The 24,560-nt window shown below is 43.3% G+C and overlaps 1 protein-coding gene across 4 annotated transcripts in view; it reads right to left on the bottom strand.

Moving 5' to 3' along the window:
• Positions 1-24,560, bottom strand: part of LARP7 (La ribonucleoprotein 7, transcriptional regulator) — a 216,089-nt gene that overhangs the window by 146,096 nt on the left and 45,433 nt on the right. For all 4 annotated transcript variants that reach the window (XM_069241625.1, XM_069241634.1, XM_069241607.1 and 1 more), the window contains exons 3-6: positions 16,360-16,575; positions 13,084-13,184; positions 12,879-12,962; positions 7,049-7,213 (exon numbers count right to left, since the gene is read on the bottom strand). In XM_069241625.1, coding sequence (XP_069097726.1) covers positions 7,049-7,213; positions 12,879-12,962; positions 13,084-13,184; positions 16,360-16,567 — 558 coding nt within the window. In that variant the 5' untranslated portion in view covers positions 16,568-16,575. The remainder of the gene's footprint in view (positions 1-7,048; positions 7,214-12,878; positions 12,963-13,083; positions 13,185-16,359; positions 16,576-24,560) is intronic.

Raw genomic sequence — 24,560 nt, 5'->3', positions numbered from 1 at the left:
AGAGTATGCTAAAGATGTGGATGCAGGGGGCATAAATACTGAGGGCCCAGAGCTCACCTGGAAAGTGACCCTGATCTTCGTGACAATCTATGCCCTCCAGAAATCTATGAACTGAATTGAGGCCAAAATGGCAACAATGGAGGATGGGGCAAATGGCATAGACAAAGGAGTTATTGTCCAACTGATCTCCAAATTGGAAGAAGACAGACCTAGTGTTCTACTGATTACCACATCATAAAAGTTTTGAGCAGCGCTCCACTGCATTTGTACACCGAATCGAAAAAAAAGAGACTTTGGAAAATGCAGAGGTCCTCTCTTCTCAGAAGACAGGATGCCCATACCACGTGAGGATGTGGATTTGAAACAATTCATCAAGGAGTTTCTTGAGGCCGAGATGCCGGCCCCTTGGTCAAAGAAGTCTAATCGCCAGTTAGTGTGGTATACGTTCCACATGTGCCAACCTGAGGAAGATGACACTACAGAGGAATCAAGAGTTGCAGTGCATCAATAAACAAGCATTTACAATGCAACGGGTCTCGCGTTTGCTCATGTTAGAGCTGATTGCGTTGTAAACTCCTAACCAGACTTTTCACCTATCCGGCAAAAGTGCATTTATGTACATAACCCGAAAAAGTGAAATTAACTATGTAAAGCGCTCGACTTCTGCCAAGCGAGATCACGCTCGTAAATTAGAGAAAAAGTAGTCCACGAGCCCGATGGAAAACAGCGAGCCTCGCATGTTTTCTGTACTTGGTCGCGGCGCTCGAGGAGGGCTAGCCACCGGAAAAGGCATGACATATGTGTGCCTTCGACTAATGAAAGCAAGCAGATTTTATTAGGCAAGCCCACGAACCAATAAAAAACACTGACGTGAAGTTGACAGGGCTCTGAGCCCTTTTCTAAATACTAAAGGGTCTCGCTGCGATACGCATGCGCGAGCGCATGCAACGCAGGCTCAACCCTAAAAAACGACAAAGGGACTGGCAGCTTTATTCCTGCAAAAAACTTGTGTTTTTACTCAATCAGAAGAGCACAACAATTCATGGAAACTCATGCGTAAGATGAAGATGTATCAAAGACCTGAAGTGAAAAGTACTCCTGCCTATTTTATCCTGCAATATGCTGACGTTTGTTCTCCTCTCTTAGCAATGAATGTATCTGGGTTTTTCTGAACAATGAGTCTACTGTTGTCTACAAGTTATTTTCATTTGAACTAACTTTTTCTATGTTCTCTTCATTTTCCAACTCTATGCCTATGTTTTCGAAACTGAGCTGCTGTTTTTTTTTTTTTTTTTTAAAGGACAATCTGAATGGGATGATGTCAAGAGAGATAAGCACATGTGTCTTCATTATTACGGATAAATGTGTGTAACTCCGGTTTCCTTTTTGTGGACAGGTAATACTCTAGTATGTTGATTTCAATATAAGTAGGGCTATTAGAATTATGAGATTGTGTCTCTGTGGCGTTTTTCGTATAATTATGGATCGGCTACATTTGCCACATAATTCATCATTTGCTGCATAATCTGCACATTTTTTAAAAAAAATTGTTTTTAGCTCAACAGGTTCAAAAGTTAAAGTGACACGTGTTGAGCGCAGCGGAAGCAAAGGTTGACAAGTTAGCTTTCTATTGCTTATTTCTAAGTTGTGTGTTAGACTGGTACTATTAAGGGGCAACCTATGTCCAGACAGTATTAACAAGGGTAACAAGCATTGGCTATGCCAATAGGTGTCGCATTTGAGAGAGTTAGAGCTATTAGTGTTGTAAGTTACAATGTCTTTTATTTAGGTCTTTGGTTTGGAGTGTAGTGGATGTTTGTGGTGTGTAGTGGAATTATGTTTTGTTTCTGAATTGTTAGTTGTGGAACTGTGTGTGGTTCATTTGTGTTGTGTGTAGTTGATTTGTGTAATGGCCTTATGTGGATAGATGGGGTGAGAGTTGCAGAGAATAGATAGATAGGAAGGCAGATAGTGATAGTTTGTGCATGAATTGGTGAATGATTGTAAGATAGAGCAGTAGAAAGTGTGAGTGAAAGAGTGCAAAAAAGGTAGGGTGAACGACAGATTTATAAAGTAATAGTGTTTGTGTACGTTTGACTTTAAGAAAAGGAGTATAGTGTGTATTTTAGTCATGTTAAGTTTGAGAATTTATAGGAATGAAAGCGTGTTTGAAGTTTTGATTTTAATTTTTTGAGAGAGGAGGGAACAGTGTGTGAAAGCAAGCGAGTGGGGAGAGAGTGTGAGAGAGCAAGAGAGAAAGAGAGGGACTGTTTGGTTTTGCTAATTACATTATACTAACTTATAAAGTTAGTGTGGTTGTGGGCAACTTTTTGTTACTTGTTTTTAGTTATGATTGAGAGAAAAAGTAAGAAATGGTGCATGTATGTTGTAGAGAGTAAGAGATATATTTTTAGTGTGCGAGAGGTTTTAAATGAGAAAGCAAATAAATATTTTCATAAAAATAATGAATACAGGGAGTACAGACGGGGAGGGCTGCTTTAGGGAGTGGAGAGAAGAGAAAGATGAGGCTCCTGTATATTGAGGAGGGGTAAGAGGGATGGGGGTTATTCAGCAAGGATCAGAGAGCAGTGTGCAGGTCCTGCAGAATGGAGAGTGTAGTTGGGACGGTAGGTGAAGAGACGGAACCTTCAAAGAGCAGGGGAGGGGAGGGGAGCTGCTGCTGTGGGAGACATGGCTGTAATTGGAAGCAGAGGCAATAATTTACGCAAATCAGAAAAGCTCTGTGGAATCCGTCAATATTTCAACCACAGCTCTAGAAACACAATCGTCATTTGTACTTAATTGAGTAATGTTTTTCTACAACCTATTAAAAGGGCAATGAAGCCAATTGCAATATGCAGCTCCCCATGGACAAATGTAACATCTTTATAATACTAAACTTTCTCTTAAAACAACAAAACTACAGGCCTGCCGGTAACTCTTACGCATGTGCACTTTACTCAGCCTTGGGGTTCCCATTTAATCAAGCTGATTCATGGTGAGCTGTAGATTACAGTTAGCCGCATTGCCCGTTTAGTGAACTGTCAGCAAACCGTAATAAAATAAATACAAATGGGAGGTTGTCTGTTTACAGCTGCGGTTAAAGTACTGATGGATTCTGCACAAAGCTTCTATGTTTTCCGGACAGAATTATTTAATGTTCCCAAATGATCAGCCCTAAAAAAAACATTCTTGTTACATGACAAACTGAACAATATTATTTAGTTTTAATAAATGTTATTTTTGCTTTGGCATTAAAACTCGCTTACCTAATTAATAAGTAAAATGACTGATTTAGTCTCAACAGTACCAGCCCTTTGTTTTTACAACACATTCATAGTAAGGATTATTGGTTGCTTTACATTACGTTTAGCCGCATTGCACTTTTAGTTGTCTTCAGCTAAAGAGTATTCAAATAAATACATGTTGGTTAGATGCTTGTGAAAGTCAAAGAAAATTTACAATGGCAACCATATGGAGTTAACAAAAGTTAAAGACTATCTAAGTTGCAATCTTTCTTTTCACCGTTTATAAGTGAAATTGCAGTAATTACTGTTCCATGTGCCAAAGCAGACTACCAACCAGACACACCCTTTAATTGTTCTGTCTTTTCTCAGGAGGGGGTCGTCTCCATCCTGAAGCACCCGCTCTGAATGCCAAAGAGGTGCGAACAATTTACATTAAAGTAAGATGAGAATAAATCTCAACACAGCTTCCTGCCACAGAAACCTAAGGTTCACTGTGTTAAAAATAGAAAGGGCTAGAACGGCTGGGACAAAGGTAAATAATTTTTAAATGGGTAACCATGTGTTAATAAAAACTGAAATATGTAATTTTGAAGTTCCAAAATATAATGGGCTAGAGTCTATATTATGGGCAAAGATGTTTTCTGATGGACTAGTGGGGTTGGCATGTAGTACGTTCCTTCATACATCTAAAAAATAAAACAAAAATAATGTGTCCTATTCTTTTAGACACAGTTCTGAATTATGTGCAGCCACACTGAACCTTTGGTACAAATCACTTACTATGTCCCATCTCTATCAGCCCTTCACAAACACCTTGTTTGTTTCTTCATGGACTCCACACCAATATTTTTCACATTTGGTCAGTTCTAAAATTGATTTCTTGTTAAAGCGCTCTTGCCTAATGAATAAGTAACTAACTTAGTCCCAGCCAAACCAGCCTTTTCTATTTAAAACACGATCAGGGCACAGATTATAGAAAGTTTTATATTACATTTGAAGCACTACACATTTAGTTGTTTACAACACAACTTGATTATAAAAAAATTAAAATGTGTTTATATAGTTGCGGAAGAGGTGTTATTATAATATAACATACAATTAAGTATTTGTGCAAAAACAACAATGTACGGCCTTTAACACTGTGTTACATGGCATATAATATTGTTTTTGCACAAATGTTTTAACATGTGCTAAATGGTAGTAGCACCTTAATAGCTACTGTAAACATCCAAAGCACATCAGTAGTGTTTTAAATAAATATTTTCCCCAATCAATTAAAAGTGTAATACAGCCGAATGTAATACAAATCCGCACCTAAAATAAACGGAACACGTTTTAAATTGAAAGAGCTAGTATGACTGGGAAAAAGTCAGTTACTTAGCAAATAGGTAAGTGAGTTTAAATGAGAAAGCAAATATTTGTGGAAAAGTAATTCATATAGGAAGTACAGAGGGGGGTCTTCTTCAGGGAGTGGAGAGAAGTGAGAGGAGGCTCCTGCACGAAGCATATAAAGGAGAGGGGAGAGGGATGGGGGTTATTCTGCAGCTGGGGCGGTGGGTGAAGAGAAGGATACCTTCGAAGAGCGGGGGTAGGGAGACGAGCTGCTGCGTGAGACATGGCTGTAATGAGAATCAGGGACAATGACTTATGGAAATGAGAGATACAACTATGGAAAAATGTCAATAATGATGAAGCACGGGGTGTTTAAAAGTAAAATATACACATACATTTTACAAGAAAAGAAAAGAAAAAAAAAACAGCTAAACAAATCATATGGGATGCAACATCACAAACTCACTTCTTCCCTAAATACGCACTTACCAAGTTCATAAGTAACTGATGTAATCTACTGCGAAGCAGTAGCACACTGCTTTAAAACACGAACAAAGTTACATTTAGGAAACTGTTTACATTACAAAAGCAGATAGCTCCATGGAAAGCTGCTTGAAGAGGTGTGGCACAAGGAATAGAGCTGCCGACTATGGAACTAAGGACCTGGGTGTGTCGGCTCAACATTACTTAATCATGACGTTCCTACAAAAAAATTAATATGTCCTTGTGTAATGTAGCTGGTACTCATGAAAAGCCTGATTAAATAAACAAGCGGGGCTCCGCTCTCACTCCCACCACCGGGGACAGCACACAGGCATACTCTGCTCCACACAGAGCAAATATGAACAACAGCCTGAATTTACAGACTTGTTTGAAGCACAGCCTTTCCTGAAGCAATGTTACAGCGAAGATAACCTCAATGCAAAACAATTGCTCTGCACACAAAAGCAGGAAACTAAGAAAAACAAAGTCCCAGAAAGACCAAACAAGCGTAACAATGCGTAATTATACCAAACTTGGGTCACTGCTCCCACACAGAAAAAAAGAGGGATGAAAAAAGCATAATTGACCACTAGCAAGCAAGATTTTTTGAATGACACAATCTAACAAATGAAAAAGTTAGAAGCCCCCCAGAAGTATACTTAAGTTTACAAGAGGTTGATCGCTTACGCTCGACCTAAAAATGACAAAATAATGGAGTAGTACTATCACAAAATGTGTTGCATTATGCTGCATAATTTGTCTTTTCTTGCTGAATAATTTAGTCAACCCTGGTGTATTTGGCCCTCTCCTGCTGCATAATTCCAGTGGTCCTGAGTATAAATTATTGAAGCACAAAAATGACCTCTCAAAAGGTTTTGTCAAAGTATCATTCTGAAACTACAATCTGGACAGCAGATTTGTTACATGCATTTCCTTCAGTTCACCTTGGTATCAAACTACTAACAAAGTGACATGTTGTAGAAAAGGCTTCATCCCACCCAGTTTGGGATTAAGGTTGTATTTGGCTGCTACCTCTTTAAAGCTACCTTCATATTGTCCATTCTTTTCTCTTTAATGCAGACACAGTGCACTGCTAAATTTCTTCATCAATGCTTACTCTTTTTACAGGGCCAACCCAAAGGAGAACTTTAGGGGTATCAACTTATTTTCACTTATTCCAGAACCCCTTTATTAAATGTGTAATATTTCACAAAAGGTAGCTAATTGCCAATCACAAACTTTCATAAATAGTATTAAACACTGATAAACACTTCTGATTTATTCCATACAACCAGCCATGTTTGTGCCATCACAACAACATTACATCTTTGAATAATACAGCAAAAGCCACAAACTAAATTCTCTTTTGACATACAAACAATAATAAATGTCAATACTGCTGTACTAAACTAACTCTAAAGTATAACGACCCTAAATTCAAGGTGCCCTACAATTTGCAAAGTCTCTGCATTGCAAACTTGCTAACTTAAATATTAGACCCTTCAAAATAACATTATATCAGCTGACTGGATACAGCTGTCTGCTATCTTGAAGCACCATCAGTTTGTCCATAGCTAAAAACCTACAGGACACCCATCAGCTAAAAGGCACGTTAAGAAATTAGGCAATTTGAATTTTTTACTCCCTCCACTCTGTGTGTCACTTTAGCAAAAGATTTTACTGGTCAAACTTCTGAGTCCTTGAACCTTTGAGATTTTTATTCTCAAGTGAAGGGTACTTATTGAGATTACACCTATCAGAACGGCTGATGTGTTGAAGATTTTGACCATGGGCCTCATGTCTTTTCAACTTATAAATCAACATTTTCAAGCCAAAGGAGATGCTATAGAAAGTTAAAGTCTACTTTGAGGATCATATACTGCAAAACAAGAATTACACTTGAGAACTGATCAAAGTTGCATGTTTTCAGGAAAAAAAAGCAATTTCTTGTGAAAGTGTTCAACAGTTATTATTGTGTAACCTACCTCTATTGCTTTTTCCGCTTGCTCTTTTGTTTCAAATTCAACAAATGCAAACCCTTTAGAATCTCCAGTAGTTTTATACCTAGGTATACTAATATATACAACGTTGCCACATTTTCCAAAAACACGTTCAATCCAGCTATGGTTGACCGTTTTAGGCAGCAGCTCCTAGAGAAGAGAAAGAAAGTTTATCATGTGATTAATAGGATGCTACATCATGCCAAAATTAGCAATGGCACCTGTCACTCTAGTAGTCCAATAAAGGAAAAAAAACATTTTGGATCCATAAAATATGAAACAATCCACAGTTATGTAAAAAAATTGAAATTACTAGCTGTTTTCCATTACTTTAATAAAATACAACATATTATGGGCCAGACGTCTTCGCTACAGAGCAACATTACACAAACTTAAATCACTGAAGAGGATAATGCACCTGCTTAATCCAAAATGGATGCCCTGTTAATGACAACATGATCAGAAGAACTAGTAAAAGTAGGAAATGGTCAACAGGGTAATGGAAAAGCGAAAGGGAGAGAAAGAGAAGAAGAAAAAAAGACTACAGCTAGGAAAGAGGATGTGGAGGAGGGTGCATTATTAATAAGGCAATTATTTTTGGTGGAGACTGTAAGACTGGAACGGGGCCCACAGATGGCACATGATCAGAGGAATTAGTAAAATTAGGACATAGTCAACAAGGTAAAAAGAGAAGAAGAAAAAAGAGAGACTACAGCTAGGAAAGAGGAGGTGGGTGCATTATTAATAAGGCAACCGTTTTTGGCGGAGACTGTAAGACTTGAATGGGGGCCCCAGATGGCACAGCAGACAAACTGTGCCAACTTAAGGGAAGGGTTTGTTATTTCTTAGTTACAATACCAATGTCAGGTCAGACGTTTCTACAGTTTCATCCTGGTCTGTTACACTAATATCCAATAATTTTGTTTAAGTGCAAAAGTGTTGGAGGAAAAAAGAGGGAACTTACCAGAGAAATGTGTATGCCCAAGGAAGGAAATTAACTTTTCAGCAATGAACTCAGTAGAAGAAATAATTCCTATAAAGGAGAATGGTAACAGTCCATTTCTGTATTCTAGAGCCTCCTGGGAAAAGGAAGGCCTTTCATGCGAAATTCATGAAGAAATAACAAACAATGAGCCAGAAATGTGTTATTCTCTAAGGGAAAACACAATCCATAAGGGTAGCAAAAGACGTTTTAGAAGTACTATAAATATTGTCCCCAGACCCGAGGAGAAGAGCACTTCTGGACAGAAACTGAAAGGAAAAGTGATTACTAAAGAAATAGAAAAATTAAAAACGGAGTCTCACCCATTAGCTATAGATTGCATCAACCCCTCCTCTCCAACAGATTTAGAAACAGAACCCTGCTTATTTGAGGCATTTGTCTGAGAACTCTCTAAAATATGACCTACAGCAGAAAATCTAAGGCTGTCCTAGAAAGGGTGGAGCTTATCCACCTCTCTTGCATCCAAACAATCACTGAAGGGACACAGTTTACATAGATGTAATGCACTTAATCTAAGAGTTCACTCCTGCTATATTAAATTTACTGAAGTGGGTCAGCATGTCAGTGGAGAGAAATGTAAATCACTATGAAATACTGCAATGTGCACAACCAGTCAGAATGATTGCACTAACATCACTGAATTAATCCTTGGTTCAGTAGCAGCAACATGGATCAGATAGTGAGTGTGTTTATTTGCCTGTGTCAGGTCATCCTATAGAAGATAGTGTGCTACTGGCTTCACTGCCCGCAGATTATCAAATAATAGCATGGTATTAATTACCCTTCCCATCACTTGGAGCATTGAATTCTGGCTTGAGCCCAACAATGTGTGTGTGTGTGGGGGGGGGGTTATTAAGCAATTTCCATCAGCAGACAGCAACACACATGAATCAACGAAGGATCTGCTGCTGGAAAAAGAGCATGTCTTCAACAGCAACTTAAACATAGGTGGTATGGACTGAGGTACTTTGGTACAACTACTTCCAGTGCTCCAGATAGCCTAATAGATCATGGTTGATGTTCATCCTGTGATGTGCTTTTCAAACATCAAAACATATGAAGGGATGCATGCTGCTTGAAAAACAAAATTACGATAAGGTAGTAGAAGGGTGTGTGTGCGTCACAGTGGTGGTAGGGGTGGGTTCCACTTAAAATAAAAGCCAAAATCCCTGTATGCAGGATGAAAAGAGAAGGTGTAAAGAAATGGCTCCCTGTTGCAGTTACCCCCCACTTTTTGCCTGATACTGATGCTGACTTGACTGAGAAGTGTGCTGGGACCCTGCTAACCAGGCCCCAGCACCAGTGTTCTTTCACCTAAAATGTACCATTGTTTCCACAATTGGCACAACCCTGGCACCCAGGTAAGTCCCTTGTAACTGGTACCCCTGGTACCAAGGGCCCTGATGCCAGGGAAGGTCTCTAAGGGCTGCAGCATGTCTTATGCCACCCTAGGGACCCCTCACTCAGCACAGACACACTGCTTGCCAGCTTGTGTGTGCTGGTGGGGAGAAAATGACTAAGTCGACATGGCACTCCCCTCAGGGTGCCATGCCAACCTCACACTGCCTATGGCATAGGTAAGTCACCCCTAAGGCAGGGTGCACTATACCACAGGTGAGGGCATAGGTGCATGAGCACTATGCCCCTACAGTGTCTAAGCAAAACCTTAGACATTGTAAGTGCAGGGTAGCCATAAGAATATATGGTCTGGGAGTCTGTCAAAAACGAACCCCACAGCTCCATAATGGCTACACTGAATACTGGGAAGTTTGGTATCACACTTCTCAGAATAATAAACCCACACTGATGCCAGTGTTGGATTTATTAAAAAATGCACACAGAGTGCATCTTAGAGATGCCCCCTGTATTTTACCCAATTGTTCAGTGCAGGACTGACTGGTCTCTGCCAGCCTGCTGCTGAGAGACGAGTTTCTGACCCCATGTGGTGAGGGCCTTTGTGCTCTCTGAGGACAGAAACAAAAGCCTGCTCTGGGTGGAGGTGCTTCACACCTCCCCACTGCAGGAACTGTAACACCTAGCAGTGAGCTTCAAAGGCTCAAGCTTCGTGTTACAATGCCCCAGGGCACTCCAGCTAGTGGAGATGCCCGCCCCCTGGACCCAGCCCCCACTTTTGGCGGCAAGTCCAGGAAAGATAATGAGAAAAACAAGGAGGAGTCACTGGCCAGTCAGGACAGCCCCTAAGGTGTCCTGCGCTGAGGTGACTCTGACTTTTAGAAATCCTCCATCTTGTAGAAGGAGGATTCCCCCAATAGGAATAGGGATGTGCCCCCCTCCCCTCAGGGAGGAGGCCCAAAGAGGGTGTACCCACCCTCAAGGACAGTAGCCATTGGCTACTGCCCTCCCAGACCTAAACACACCCCTAAATTCAGTATTTAGGGGCTCCCCAGAACCTAGGAAACTAGATTCCTGCAACTTACAGAAGAAGAGGACTGCTGAGCTGAAAAACCCCTGCAGAAGAAGAAAGAAGACACCAACTGCTTTGGCCCCAGTCCTACCGGCCTGACTCCTGCCTTCCAAAGAAAACTGCTCCAGCGACGCTTTCCCCAGGACCAGCGACCCCTCAATCCTCAGAGGACTGCCCTGCTTCCAAGGAACCAAGAAACTCCCGAGAACAGCGGCTCTGTTCAACAAAGACTGCAACTTTGTATCCAGAGGAGCAGATTTAAAGACCCCTGCAATCCCCGCAAGAAGCGTGAGACTTGCAACACTGCACCCGGCGACCCCGACTCAACTGGTGAAGAAACAGCGCTACAGGGAGGACCCCCAGGCGACTCCGAGACTGTGAGTAACCAAAGTTGTCCCCTCTGAGCCCCTACAGCGACGCCTGCAGAGGGAATCCCGAGGCTCCCCCTGACCGCGACTGCCTGACTCTGAAATCCCGACGCCTGGAAAAGACCCTGCACCCGCAGCCCCCAGGACCTGAAGGATCGGAACTCCAGTGCAGGCGTGACCCCCAGGAGGCCCTCTCCCTTGCCCAGGTGGTGGCTACCCCGAGGAGCCCCCCCCCTTGCCTGCCTGCACCGCTGAAGAGACCCCTTGGTCTCTCATTGAAAACAATTGGAAACCCGACGCGTGTTTGCACACTGCACCCGGCCGCCCCCGCGCTGCTGAGGGTGTACTTTTTGTGCTGACTTGTGTCCCCCCCGGTGCCCTACAAAACCCCCCTGGTCTGCCCTCCGAAGACGCGGGTACCTACCTGCTGGCAGACTGGAACCGGGGCACCCCCTTACCTCCATTGAAGCCTATGTGTTTTGGGCACCTCTTTGACCTCTGCACCTGACCGGCCCTGAGCTGCTGGTGTGGTGACTTTGGGGTTGCTCTGAACCCCCAACGGTGGGCTACCTTGGACCCCAATTTGAACCCCGTAGGTGGTTTACTTACCTGCAAGAACTAACATTACTTTACAGCTAAATGTGTTTTATGTAAAAAGTATATATGCTATTGTGATTATTCAAAGTTCCTAAAGTACGTACCTGCAATACCTTTCAAATGGGATATTACATGTAGAATTTGAACCTGTGGTTCTTAAAATAAACTAAGAAAATATATTTTTCTATACAAAAACCTATTGGCTTGGAATTGTCTCTGAGTGTGTGTTCCTCATTTATTGCCTGTGTGTATGTACAACAAATGCTTAACACTACTCCTTTGATAAGCCTACTGCTCGACCACACTACCACAAAATAGAGCATTAGTATTATCTCTTTTTGCCACTATCTTACCTCTAAAGGGAACCCTTGGACTCTGTGCATGCTATTCCTTACTTTGAAATAGCACATACAGAGCCAACTTCCTACAGAAGGCCAGAGCCTTATCCAAATGGCAGCACCTCTTTCTGCAACACTGCCAAAATGCTGTTGCACATTTTCAACATGACCGAGAAGACAGCTCATCAACCTGCATCCTATAGAAGTTCAGATGTGCAGCCAGAGAGAACAAGATGGTTTTCATTTGGCAGCTCATAAGGTCTAAAAGGGAGTTGTCCATTTCAGATGGTGATGCCCTGTCTTAGAAATGTAGTTTGCTAGCTATAGGCTGTAATTAGCAAGACATGCTTTGATTTTGCTAAACCATTTCTTAGTATTAAATTGTGATTTACTCTCCAATGTGTGGTGCCGATTCACGGTTTGCTCAATATACAAAGCTGCGAAGTAATATCCAAAGATAATGAAGCAGGACAGAGAAGTGAGCACAAATACTCTCAACACAACATATGTGTACCAACAGTTTTTAACTTTATACTTTAGTTGAGATAGGTTCACACAGCAAAAATGTTTCCATTGAAGATGAAAGCTATTTTGGTAACCGAGAAGTTATTAAGTTGAGAAGCAGGTATCACAAAAAAAGATAGAAAGGTTTGGTTAATGTAGGTAAACTTCCATGACTTTTTATCACTCATATTCAATACACATTAGTACTTTCCCTTTCTGAGCTACACATACAGCATTTCAAGTTCTGAAAGCATCTTTGTACATTTTCCTTTAGAAAACCAGCCCACGAAGTCCCTTGCTTATTCTGAATTTACAAACTGCAGTGGATCTGGCGTATCCATCATGATATGAAGGCATTAAGAGAGGAAGGTAGACATGTTAGGCGCATCGGTATTTTCTGTCCCTAAAGCAGCCAAAATAGAGAGTTAGCTGGGGATGTAGGTTCTCAAACTGCAAGATCCATGTTAGCAGTCCCAATGTTGTGCGATAATATTACAACAAACAAATGCTGAAAAACGGCGAGTGCTAAACGAAGAAGGGGAAAAACACAGGACTTAACGATGAGTAAATAAAGCCTTACCACATACACTGTTCGCTCATCCACATCTTGCGGCTGCTCTCCAAGCGGCAGCCTTCTTCTGATTTTTGTTCCTTCCAAATTCAACTGAAATAAGAACAACATGTCAGCCACCTTGAACAATCACCACCCCTCCTAAACGTACAAGTCTCTTCTCACAAACTCTTGCTTGCAGAGTAAACATCACAAAGAAATACGAAAGTCTTACCTCTACAACAGATGAATTTTTTAGGGCTCTAGCTATTAATTTAGCATCAGTGGTTATTTTTTTCATTTTATTGAAGGATAGAAGCAGAGAAATGTCAATATCTGCAAAGAGAATAAAAATTAGAGCAAGAAGTTTGACAATCATTAGGGTAAGATTGTCCCAATGGCGATTAAATAATTATCAACAACTTTGGTCCACTCTCAAAACTAGTATTATCAGATTTAGCAATGTGGACCCAAATTATGTACAGAACAGATGTAAGAGAGTTCCTCCCATGTATAAAGTTATCCTTTAGTCCTTTATTCTGCGTCCCAACCAGCGTTCCAATGCCTAAAAGTCGACAGAGATTACAGAGTAGGAGCCAAGTAAGATAGGCTACACGTTCAACAGTTGTTGGTAGTTCACTCTAAAAACAGACCTGCATGGTGCACACTCCATCGTAAAAAAGAAATTACTTTTTTGGTTAAAAAAATAAAAGAGTAGATTAACAGCATGTCTCGTTTTATGCAAAGAGTTCTTCACCACACTAGCAAGGTAACTCCAAATCTATAAAAAAAGAATATAATAAGCTTATGTTCAAAACAGATTAGTAATCAATGTTCAGGTGAATACACCAGGCTTTGACAGACAACTACTAGACTTATGTATGTGAAATGTAAATTGTATTTAAAGTAGTCTCCTAATCTAAGGCAGTAATTGATAGACTGTCTCTAGAAGCACGATGTATAAAAAGACAAGTTGCAAATAGTGGCAGCGAAGCGTGCACTGTCTGCTTGCAAAAAGTCTCCGATTTTGCAATGTATTATTAGGCTGCATTGCAAAATCCAGCCCAACTTGGTGGCAGAGCGATTTGCCAATAGTTTATTAATTATGCAGGTCTTTAGTTGCAAGAAAGAGCAGACGACGATTCTGCTTTTGCATTCTCAAAAGGGGAACTTTTTATTTTTTAAGCAGTCCACTGCCAGCCGCCCTAAACAAAGCCCCACACAATTCCCAAACAGAAAGTTGTCCCACTGGGGTTGCTTCTCCTTTGCGAATGGGTTGCACCCTTCTTTAAGGGCTCAACAGCTTATCAATAGTTTGTGACCTCTTCAGTCACAAACAACTGATACGGCTTGTTTCACAATTAGCGGGGAAGTCCATTTGATGTCCACTGCTACTTGCCATGCAGAAAGAATTCGTTAATCCATGTTGCTGTCCGAAAATGTTCCAGTGAATTGTAAAAAGAGATTAGTGAATGGCAAAGGCCATTTTGTGGACACAAGCCCTGTGATTCTGACACAAATGACTTAGTACATCAGGCCCTCAGTTCTCTTCTAATGAGATTCTGGTGTTGAAACTATGACCCTCGGAAGTGCCTGTTTGAAATCAAGCAAACACCCTTATAATATGTTGCATCTATGCTAAATCCAGACTTCACTGCAGAAATTATTGGTTTCATCATAATCCACATGAACTGAAGCTCTTTTGTACTAAGCTAAAGCGTTGCAGTAAATTAACTCCTCTTGTTTAGATTCTGGCATGCTATAGAACTTGAATGCAAGAAAACCTCATCTTTCACCACATAAAATGGTTTGCAAATACTTAAGTCAGACACGGTCTACTTGATGACTGGCTTTAGGGGGAAAGTTGGTGTCCTGTTCCATTCCAACAAGCGCAAGTCTCACAGGGCAGCAGGTAAGTTAATTGACATAGGGTAATAGCATAGGAGTGGGGGTTCAAGCCAACCTGCTGCCTGTCAATAAGCAACAGAGGCAGATGCTCCTGCCTCCTATCTGAAAGAAGTACGAAATGAGTACCCCTTCCAAAGTCACAGCACACTGCATGGCACAGTCCCTTCTTAATTATAAGGCAGTAGATACAGATTGAAATTAAAGTAGATAATGAACGGGCCTGAATCTGTTTACCTAAATGCCTCCGAAATAGCACAGGTAGAAACACTGCATTAAATAAATTTCAAGTTAATCCATGATGTGTGTTATTGTCAAGAGTACCATACATCATGGAGAAGTGTAAGAATGTTCTCATTCAGGGGAGGAAAGAAAACATTGAATTCTGGTACTTTATGTTTCTAGCCTTACTGTACAAATGCCAACACTGAAGAGTTACTATATATATCAAGGTCCAATGGTGGCAAAAGCATTGCACTTTGTCAACTAACAGGCAAAAGACAATCAGAATATCATTGATGCTAGAATGGTAAGCTGCACGTGTTGAAGCGATTGAAGATCTACAGTTAAAAAAAGTAGTTTGTTACCCCTTTAGCGCGTAGTTTATGCAGATGTTACACTCACTCATACGCAGGTGGAACACTATAGACACATCGTCAAACGGACCGAAATAACGGTGACTTGAGAATGATGCCCACACATTTACTATATAGAGAACCAGGGTCTCTGAAACAGATGGAGCAACCTTTGTCTGTTGAGGTAGCAAAACCACGTAAGGCGGCCAAACCAGTCCACCAAGGCAAACTTTATAGCTACAGTTCCTGTGGCATCTACGCTGCCTATGAATCTGGAAGTCCTAAGTACCAGACTAATCCACAATACAGCATTGTGCGAGTTATGTCAAGAAAGAAAGGCAGATTAAACAAGCATTTGCAATGCAATGGGTCTCGCATTTGCTTGAGTTAGAGCTATTAGCGTTGTAAACTCCTAACCAGACTTTTCTTGCCACATAAATCGAAAATGAAAAGTAATTGTTTCACATAAGCGAGACGATTTAAAGCGCCACATCAGCATAAAGCAGCACACAAAAGAAAAAAAAAAAAGTTTGCTCACAGTCAAACTATCGGCAAAAGTGCAACTAGCCATGTAACAGGGGCAATATCCAAGGCGGTAACTAAACCGCCCCAAGGAGGGACAAATGTAAAGCATTTACCAACGAAAACAAGGGATTTTTCATGAATGGGTGATGGGCGTGCAGTGGGCGTGGTTAAAAGCCCAGATACATACCAACACGTCGGAAAAGCAGCGCTTCCGCACTGCTATGCTCAACCTAAAAATGCTTGCAGCCCTACATGAAAGAGGAACTATTCCAATAATGAGGTATATTCTGCAGAAGACAGCTGCTGCTCACTCACTGCCGTAGACAAAATCGAAATCCCAAAAACAGAACTTGTGCTTATCATCTAAAATTCCATCACTGTTAACAAAGGCAGTGTTTATTTTTAAAACCTTACTTGAACTCCCACCCCATTAGTCAATGTGTGCAAGGTGTCAAGATGAATGTACTCTCTACTAGTTTAATCAATTTAAAGTACCATTAACTTACACCCATCTCTGGTCTTCTCAATCTGCTCACGGAGAAACCGATCCTTTTGAAGGTTGACATCACCAAACCAGAATTCCACTTGCTTTACCACATCTGAAAGCACTTGTTTAACCCTTGACCTTTTTTTCTTTTCTCGCTCTTTACTCTGTTCAATACTTTCCTCTTCCTTGACTTTACTTCTTACAGTCTCGGTCTCCGACCCGGTCATCTTGGCATCTGAAAAGTACCAATTCTTTTAATGACTATCAGCATTTCATAATCTACTTCATAAAATACCAAATATCAAAGCTAGATACTTACAACCAAAACAGTATTTCCTAGCAAACAGTAGGAACATATTTGTACTTGTTTATTTGGGCTCGGATGCATTTGTAAAAATAAACTGTAAAGGAAAGTCGGTGTCAAGGGTTGGAGGTATGAGGGAATCTACATTAAATCTTTTGTAATGACAATGCATTGATAATCACCATTTTCAAGATGATTCGCATTTTAATTTGCAACTGAAAAATGCACCCCAAATAACGTAGACAATGCAACATCAAGCCAGTGCAAAATACTTTAAGTGCATACTCTCAAACCTATGTTGGAGACAATCATGGAACTCTTCATTAAAGCATAAACAGTGGAAGTGAGTAACACAGTTTGTATGATTTCACAAAAAGTACACTTAATTATTATGAGGCAGAGGAATATCAATATAGCCAGGGACCACAAAATGTAACTACTCCTTAATCTCCTTGAAGCATAGGGGCCCTTTCCAAAGGTCACAACGTTCTAAACTGACAGCAAAACTGGCTACAGAAAAAAGTCAATGACAAACATCACCAGGAGGAGAATACTGGAAACGCAGAAAAAACATCTACAGCCAATTTTTCATTACAGGATCTGTTCCTGTAGGTGGAGCTTCAGGTTTCTTAATTTGAATTAAAGTTACTAAACTGGAGTTTGCAAGCATTAGTGATCAATCCTTCAACCTCTGGCTATGCAAAACAGACACCTGCATTTAGGATTTGACCTTGACAGAGACTCAGTAGCAATGTGTAAGGAAATGCCTCCTTGGCATGGTTGCCCCCTGACTTTTTGCCTTTGCTGATGCTATGTTTACAATTGAAAGTGTGCTGAGGCCTGCTAACCAGGCCCCAGCACCAGTGTTCTTTCCCTAACCTGTACTTTTGTATCCACAATTGGCAGACCCTGGCATCCAGATAAGTCCCTTGTAACTGGTACTTCTAGTACCAAGGGCCCTGATGCCAAGGAAGGTCTCTAAGGGCTGCAGCATGTCTTATGCCACCCTGGAGACCTCTCACTCAGCACAGACACACTGCTTGCCAGCTTGTGTGTGCTAGTGAGGACAAAACGAGTAAGTCGACATGGCACTCCCCTCAGGGTGCCATGCCAGCCTCTCACTGCCTATGCAGTATAGGTAAGACACCCCTCTAGCAGGCCTTACAGCCCTAAGGCAGGGTGCACTATACCATAGGTGAGGGTACCAGTGCATGAGCATGGTACCCCTACAGTGTCTAAACAAAACCTTAGACATTGTAAGTGCAGGGTAGCCATAAGAGTATATGGTCTGGGAGTCTGTCAAACACGAACTCCACAGCACCATAATGGCTACACTGAAAACTGGGAAGTTTTGGTATCAAACTTCTCAGCACAATAAATGCACACTGATGCCAGTGTACATTTTATTGTAAAATACACCACAGAGGGCACCTTAGAGGTGCCCCCTGAAACTTAACCGACTATCTGTGTAGGCTGACTAGTTTTAGCAGCCTGCCACAAACCGAGACATGTTGCTGGCCCCATGGGGAGAGTGCCTTTGTCACTCTGAGGCCAGTAACAAAGCCTGCACTGGGTGGAGATGCTAACACCTCCCCCAGGCAGGAGTTGTCACACCTGGCGGTGAGCCTCAAAGGCTCACCTCCTTTGTGCCAACCCAGCAGGACACTCCAGCTAGTGGAGTTGCCCGCCCCCTCCGGCCAGGCCCCACTTTTGGCGGCAAGGCCGGAGAAAATAATGAGAAAAACAAGGAGGAGTCACTGGCCAGTCAGGACAGCCCCTAAGGTGTCCTGAGCTGAGGTGACTAACTTTTAGAAATCCTCCATCTTGCAGATGGAGGATTCCCCCAATAGGGTTAGGATTGTGACCCCCTCCCCTTGGGAGAAGGCACAAAGAGGGTGTACCCACCCTGAGGGCTAGTAGCCATTGGCTACTAACCCCCCAGACCTAAACACGCCCTTAAATTTAGTATTTAAGGGCTACCCTGAACCCTAGAAAATTAGATTCCTGCAACTACAAGAAGAAGGACTGCCTAGCTGAAAAACCCCTGCAGAGGAAGACCAGAAGACGACAACTGCCTTGGCTCCAGAAACTCACCGGCCTGTCTCCTGCCTTCCAAAGATCCTGCTCCAGCGACGCCTTCCGAAGGGACCAGCGACCTCGACATCCTCTGAGGACTGCCCCTGCTTCGAAAAGACAAGAAACTCCCGAGGACAGCGGACCTGCTCCAAGAAAAGCTGCAACTTTGTTTCCAGCAGCTTTAAAGATCCCTGCAAGCTCCCCGCAAGAAGCGTGAGACTTGCAACACTGCACCCGGCGACCCCGACTCGGCTGGTGGCGATCCAACACCTCAGGAGGGACCCCAGGACTACTCTGATACTGTGAGTACCAAAACCTGTCCCCCCTGAGCCCCCACAGCGCCGCCTGCAGAGGGAATCCCGAGGCTTCCCCTGACCGCGACTCTTTGAACCTAAAGTCCCGACACCTGGGAGAGACCCTGCACCCGCAGCCCCCAGGACCTGAAGGACCGGACTTTCACTGGAGAAGTGACCCCCAGGAGTCCCTCTCCCTTGCCCAAGTGGAGGTTTCCCCGAGGAACCCCCCCCTTGCCTGCCTGCAGCGCTGAAGAGATCCCGAGATCTCTCATAGACTAACATTGCGAACCCGACGCTTGTTTCTACACTGCACCCGGCCGCCCCCGCGCCGCTGAGGGTGAAATTTCTGTGTGGACTTGTGTCCCCCCCGGTGCCCTACAAAACCCCCCTGGTCTGCCCTCCGAAGACGCGGGTACTTACCTGCAAGCAGACCGGAACCGGGGCACCCCCTTCTCTCCATTCTAGCCTATGTGTTTTGGGCACCACTTTGAACTCTGCACCTGACCGGCCCTGAGCTGCTGGTGTGGTGACTTTGGGGTTGCTCTGAACCCCCAACGGTGGGCTACCTTGGACCAAGAACTGAACCCTGTAAGTGTCTTACTTACCTGGTAAAACTAACAAAAACTTACCTCCCCCAGGAACTGTGAAAATTGCACTAAGTGTCCACTTTTAAAACAGCTATTTGTCAATATCTTGAAAAGTATACATGCAATTTTTATGATTTAAAGTTCCTAAAGTACTTACCTGCAATACCTTTCAAATGAGATATTACATGTAAAATTTGAACCTGTGGTTCTTAAAATAAACTAAGAAAAGATATTTTTCTATACAAAACCTATTGGCTGGATTTGTCTCTGAGTGTGTGTACCTCATTTATTGTCTATGTGTATGTACAACAAATGCTTAACACTACTCCTTGGATAAGCCTACTGCTCGACCACACTACCACAAAATAGAGCATTAGTATTATCTATTTTTACCACTATTTTACCTCTAAGGGGAACCCTTGGACCCTGTGCATGCTATTCCTTACTTTGAAATAGCACATACAGAGCCAACTTCCTACATTGGTGGATCAGCGGTGGGGTACAAGACTTTGCATTTGCTGGACTACTCAGCCAATACCTGATCACACGACAAATTCCAAAATTGTCATTAGAAATTGATTTTTGCAATTTGAAAAGTTTTCTAAATTCTTAAAAGTCCTGCTAGGGCCTTGTGTGTTAAGTCCCTGTTTAGCATTTTCTTTTAGAGTTTAAAAGTTTGTAAAAGTTTGAATTAGATTCTAGAACCAGTTGTAGATTCTTAAAAAGTATTCCAACTTTTAGAAGCAAAATGTCTAGCACAGATGTGACTGTGGTGGAACTCGACACCACACCTTACCTCCATCTTAAGATGAGGGAGCTAAGGTCACTCTGTAAAATAAAGAAAATAACAATGGGCCCCAAACCTACCAAAATACAGCTCCAGGAGCTTTTGGCAGAGTTTGAAAAGGCCAACCCCTCTGAGGGTGGCAACTCAGAGGAAGAGGATAGTGACTTGGAGGACAATTCCCCCCTACCAGTCCTATCTAGGGAGAACAGGGTCCCTCAAACCCTGACTCCAAAAATAATAGTCAGAGATGCTGGTTCCCTCACAGGAGAGACCAACACCTCTGAAATCACTGAGGATAGCCCCAGTGAAGAGGACATCCAGTTAGCCAGGATGGCCAAAAGATTGGCTTTGGAAAGACAGATCCTAGCCATAGAGAGGGAAAGACAAGAGATGGGCCTAGGACCCATCAATGGTGGCAGCAATATAAATAGGGTCAGAGATTCTCCTGACATGTTAAAAATCCCCAAAGGGATTGTGACAAAATATGAAGATGGTGATGACATCACCAAATGGTTCACAGCTTTTGAGAGGGCTTGTGTAACCAGAAAAGTGAACAGATCTCACTGGGGTGCTCTCCTTTGGGAAATGTTCACAGGAAAGTGTAGGGATAGACTCCTCACACTCTCTGGAAAAGATGCAGAATCTTATGACCTCATGAAGGGTACCCTGATTGAGGGCTTTGGATTCTCCACTGAGGAGTACAGGATTAGGTTCAGGGGGGCTCAAAAATCCTCGAGCCAGACCTGGGTTGACTTTGTTGACTACTCAGTGAAAACACTAGATGGTTGGATTCAAGGCAGTGGTGTAAGTAATTATGATGGGCTGTACAATTTATTTGTGAAAGAACACCTATTAAGTAATTGTTTCAATGATAAACTGCATCAGCATCTGGTAGACCTAGGACCAATTTCTCCCCAAGAATTGGGAAAGAAGGCGGACCATTGGGTCAAGACAAGGGTGTCCAAGACTTCAACAGGGGGTGACCAAAAGAAAGGGGTCACAAAGACTCCCCAGCAGAAGGGTGATGAGACAACCAAAACTAAAAATAGTAAAGAGTCTTCTACAGGCCCCCAAAAACCTGCACAGGAGGGTGGGCCCAGAGCCTCTTCACAAAACAATGGGTACAAGGGTAAAAACTTTGATCCCAAAAAGGCCTGGTGTCATAGCTGTAAACAGCATGGACACCAAACTGGAGACAAGGCCTGTCCCAAGAAAGGTTCCACTCCAAACTCCCATCCAGGTAACACTGGTATGGCTAGTCTCCAAGTGGGATCAACAGTGTGCCCAGAGCAAATCAGGGTCCACACTGAAGCTACTCTAGTTTCTGAGGGTGGGGTGGATTTAGCCACACTAGCTGTCTGGCCGCCTAACATGCAAAAATACAGACAGCAACTCTTAATTAATGGGACTAGAATAGAGGGCCTGAGGGATACAGGTGCCAGTGTCACCATGGTGACAGAGAAACTGGTTTCCCCTGGCCAATACCTGACTGGAAAAACTTACACAGTCACCAACGCTGACAATCAGAGAAAAGTACATCCCATGGCAATGGTTACTTTAGAATGGGGAGGGGTCAATGGCCTGAAACAGGTGGTGGTCTCCTCAAATATCCCAGTGGACTGTCTGCTTGGAAATGACCTGGAGTCCTCAGCATGGGCTGAGGTAGAACTAAAAACCCATGCAGCAATGCTGGGTATCCCTGAACTGGTGTGTGTGAAAACCAGAGCACAGTGCAAGGCACAGGGTGAACAAGTAGAGCTGGAGTCTGGAAGAATGGCCCAGCCTACCAAGAGAAAAGGAAAGTCAGTTGGGAAACCAACTGCAACACAGCAAAAGAAAGGGAACCTCTCTTCTCAGGAAGAAGTTCTGCCCTCTGAGGGAACTGAGCCTTTGGAGCTTGAACCTTATCAGGTTGAGCTCTTGGGCCCAGGGGGACCCTCAAGGGAAGAGCTGTGTAAGGGACAAGAAACCTGTCCCTCTCTTGAAGGCCTTAGGCAGCAAGCTGCTGAAGAGTCCAAAGGCAAGAAAAATGGAACACATAGGGTCTATTGGGAAGATGGGCTCCTGTACACTGAGGCCAGAGACCCCAAACCTGGTGCCACTAGGAGAGTGGTAGTGCCTCAGCTGTTCAGAGAGTTCATCCTAACATTGGCCCATGACATTCCCCTTGCTGGACATTTGGGACAAACCAAGACGTGGGAGAGGTTAGTCAACCACTTCTACTGGCCCAACATGTCCAACATGGTTAAGGAGTTTTGCCTCTCCTGCCCCACCTGTCAAGCCAGTGGTAAGACAGGTGGGCATCCAAAGGCCCCCCTCATTCCACTTCCTGTGGTGGGGGTGCCCTTTGAAAGAGTGGGTGTGGACATAGTTGGTCCACTAGAACCTCCCACAGCCTCAGGAAATATGTATATCCTGGTAGTAGTGGATCATGCTACCAGGTATCCTGAAGCTATTCCCCTTAGGTCGACTACTGCCCCTGCAGTAGCCAAGGCCCTCATTGGTATCTTTACCAGAGTGGGTTTCCCTAAGGAGGTGGTGTCTGACAGAGGTACCAACTTCATGTCAGCATACCTAAAGCACATGTGGAATGAGTGTGGAGTGACTTATAAATTCACTACACCCTACCATCCACAAACTAATGGCTTAGTTGAGAGATTCAACAAGACATTAAAAGGCATGATCATGGGGCTCCCAGAAAAACTCAAAAGGAGATGGGATGTCCTCCTGCCATGTCTGCTTTTCGCTTACAGGGAGGTACCACAGAAGGGAGTAGGATTCTCACCCTTTGAACTTCTGTTTGGTCATCCTGTAAGGGGACCACTTGCCCTTGTTAAAGAAGGCTGGGAGAGACCTCTCCATGAGCCTAAACAGGACATAGTGGACTATGTACTTGGCCTTCGCTCTAGAATGGCAGAGTACATGGAAAAGGCAACCAAAAACCTTGAGAACAGCCAACAACTCCAGAAGTTTTGGTATGACCAAAAGGCTGCACTGGTTGAGTTCCAACCAGGGCAGAAAGTCTGGGTTCTGGAGCCTGTGGCTCCCCGGGCACTCCAGGACAAATGGAGTGGCCCTTACCCAGTGCTAGAGAGGAAGAGTCAGGTCACCTACCTGGTGGACCTGGGCACAAGCAGGAGCCCCAAGAGGGTGATCCATGTGAACCGCCTTAAGCTCTTCCATGACAGGGCTGATGTGAATCTGTTGATGGTAACAGATGAGGATCAGGAGGCAGAGAGTGAACCTCTCCCTGATCTTCTGTCATCAGACCCAAAAGATGGCACAGTAGATGGAGTGATCTACTCAGACACCCTCTCTGGCCAACAGCAGGCTGATTGTAGGAGAGTCCTACAACAGTTTCCTGAGCTTTTCTCCCTAACCCCTGGTCAGACACACCTGTGTACCCATGATGTGGACACAGGAGACAGCATGCCTGTCAAGAACAAAATCTTCAGACAGTCTGACCATGTTAAGGAAAGCATCAAGGTGGAAGTCCACAAGATGCTGGAATTGGGAGTGATTGAGCGCTCTGACAGCCCCTGGGCTAGCCCAGTGGTCTTAGTCCCCAAACCTCACACCAAAGATGGAAAGAAAGAGATGAGGTTTTGTGTGGACTACAGAGGGCTCAATTCTGTCACCAAGACAGATGCCCATCCAATTCCAAGAGCTGATGAGCTCATTGATAAATTAGGTGCTGCCAAATTTCTAAGTACCTTTGACTTGACAGCAGGGTACTGGCAAATAAAAATGGCACCTGGAGCAAAAGAAAAGACAGCATTCTCCACACCTGATGGGCATTATCAGTTTACTGTTATGCCCTTTGGTTTAAAGAATGCCCCTGCCACCTTCCAAAGGTTGGTGAATCAAGTCCTTGCTGGCTTGGAGTCCTTTAGCACAGCTTATCTTGATGATATTGCTGTCTTTAGCTCCACCTGGCAGGATCACCTGGTCCACCTGAGGAAGGTTTTGAAGGCTCTGCAATCTGCAGGCCTCTCTATCAAGGCATCCAAATGCCAGATAGGGCAGGGAACTGTGGTTTACTTGGGACACCTTGTAGGTGGAGGCCAAGTTCAACCACTCCAACCCAAGATCCAGACTATTCTGGACTGGGTAGCTCCAAAAACCCAGACTCAAGTCAGGGCATTCCTTGGCTTGACTGGGTATTACAGG

This window comes from Pleurodeles waltl, chromosome 1_2 (assembly GCF_031143425.1).
Source record: "Pleurodeles waltl isolate 20211129_DDA chromosome 1_2, aPleWal1.hap1.20221129, whole genome shotgun sequence".
Classification (NCBI taxonomy): domain Eukaryota; kingdom Metazoa; phylum Chordata; class Amphibia; order Caudata; family Salamandridae; genus Pleurodeles; species Pleurodeles waltl.
Note: the sequence above shows the minus strand (reverse complement) of the source record. Positions and strands in the feature narration are given on the sequence as shown.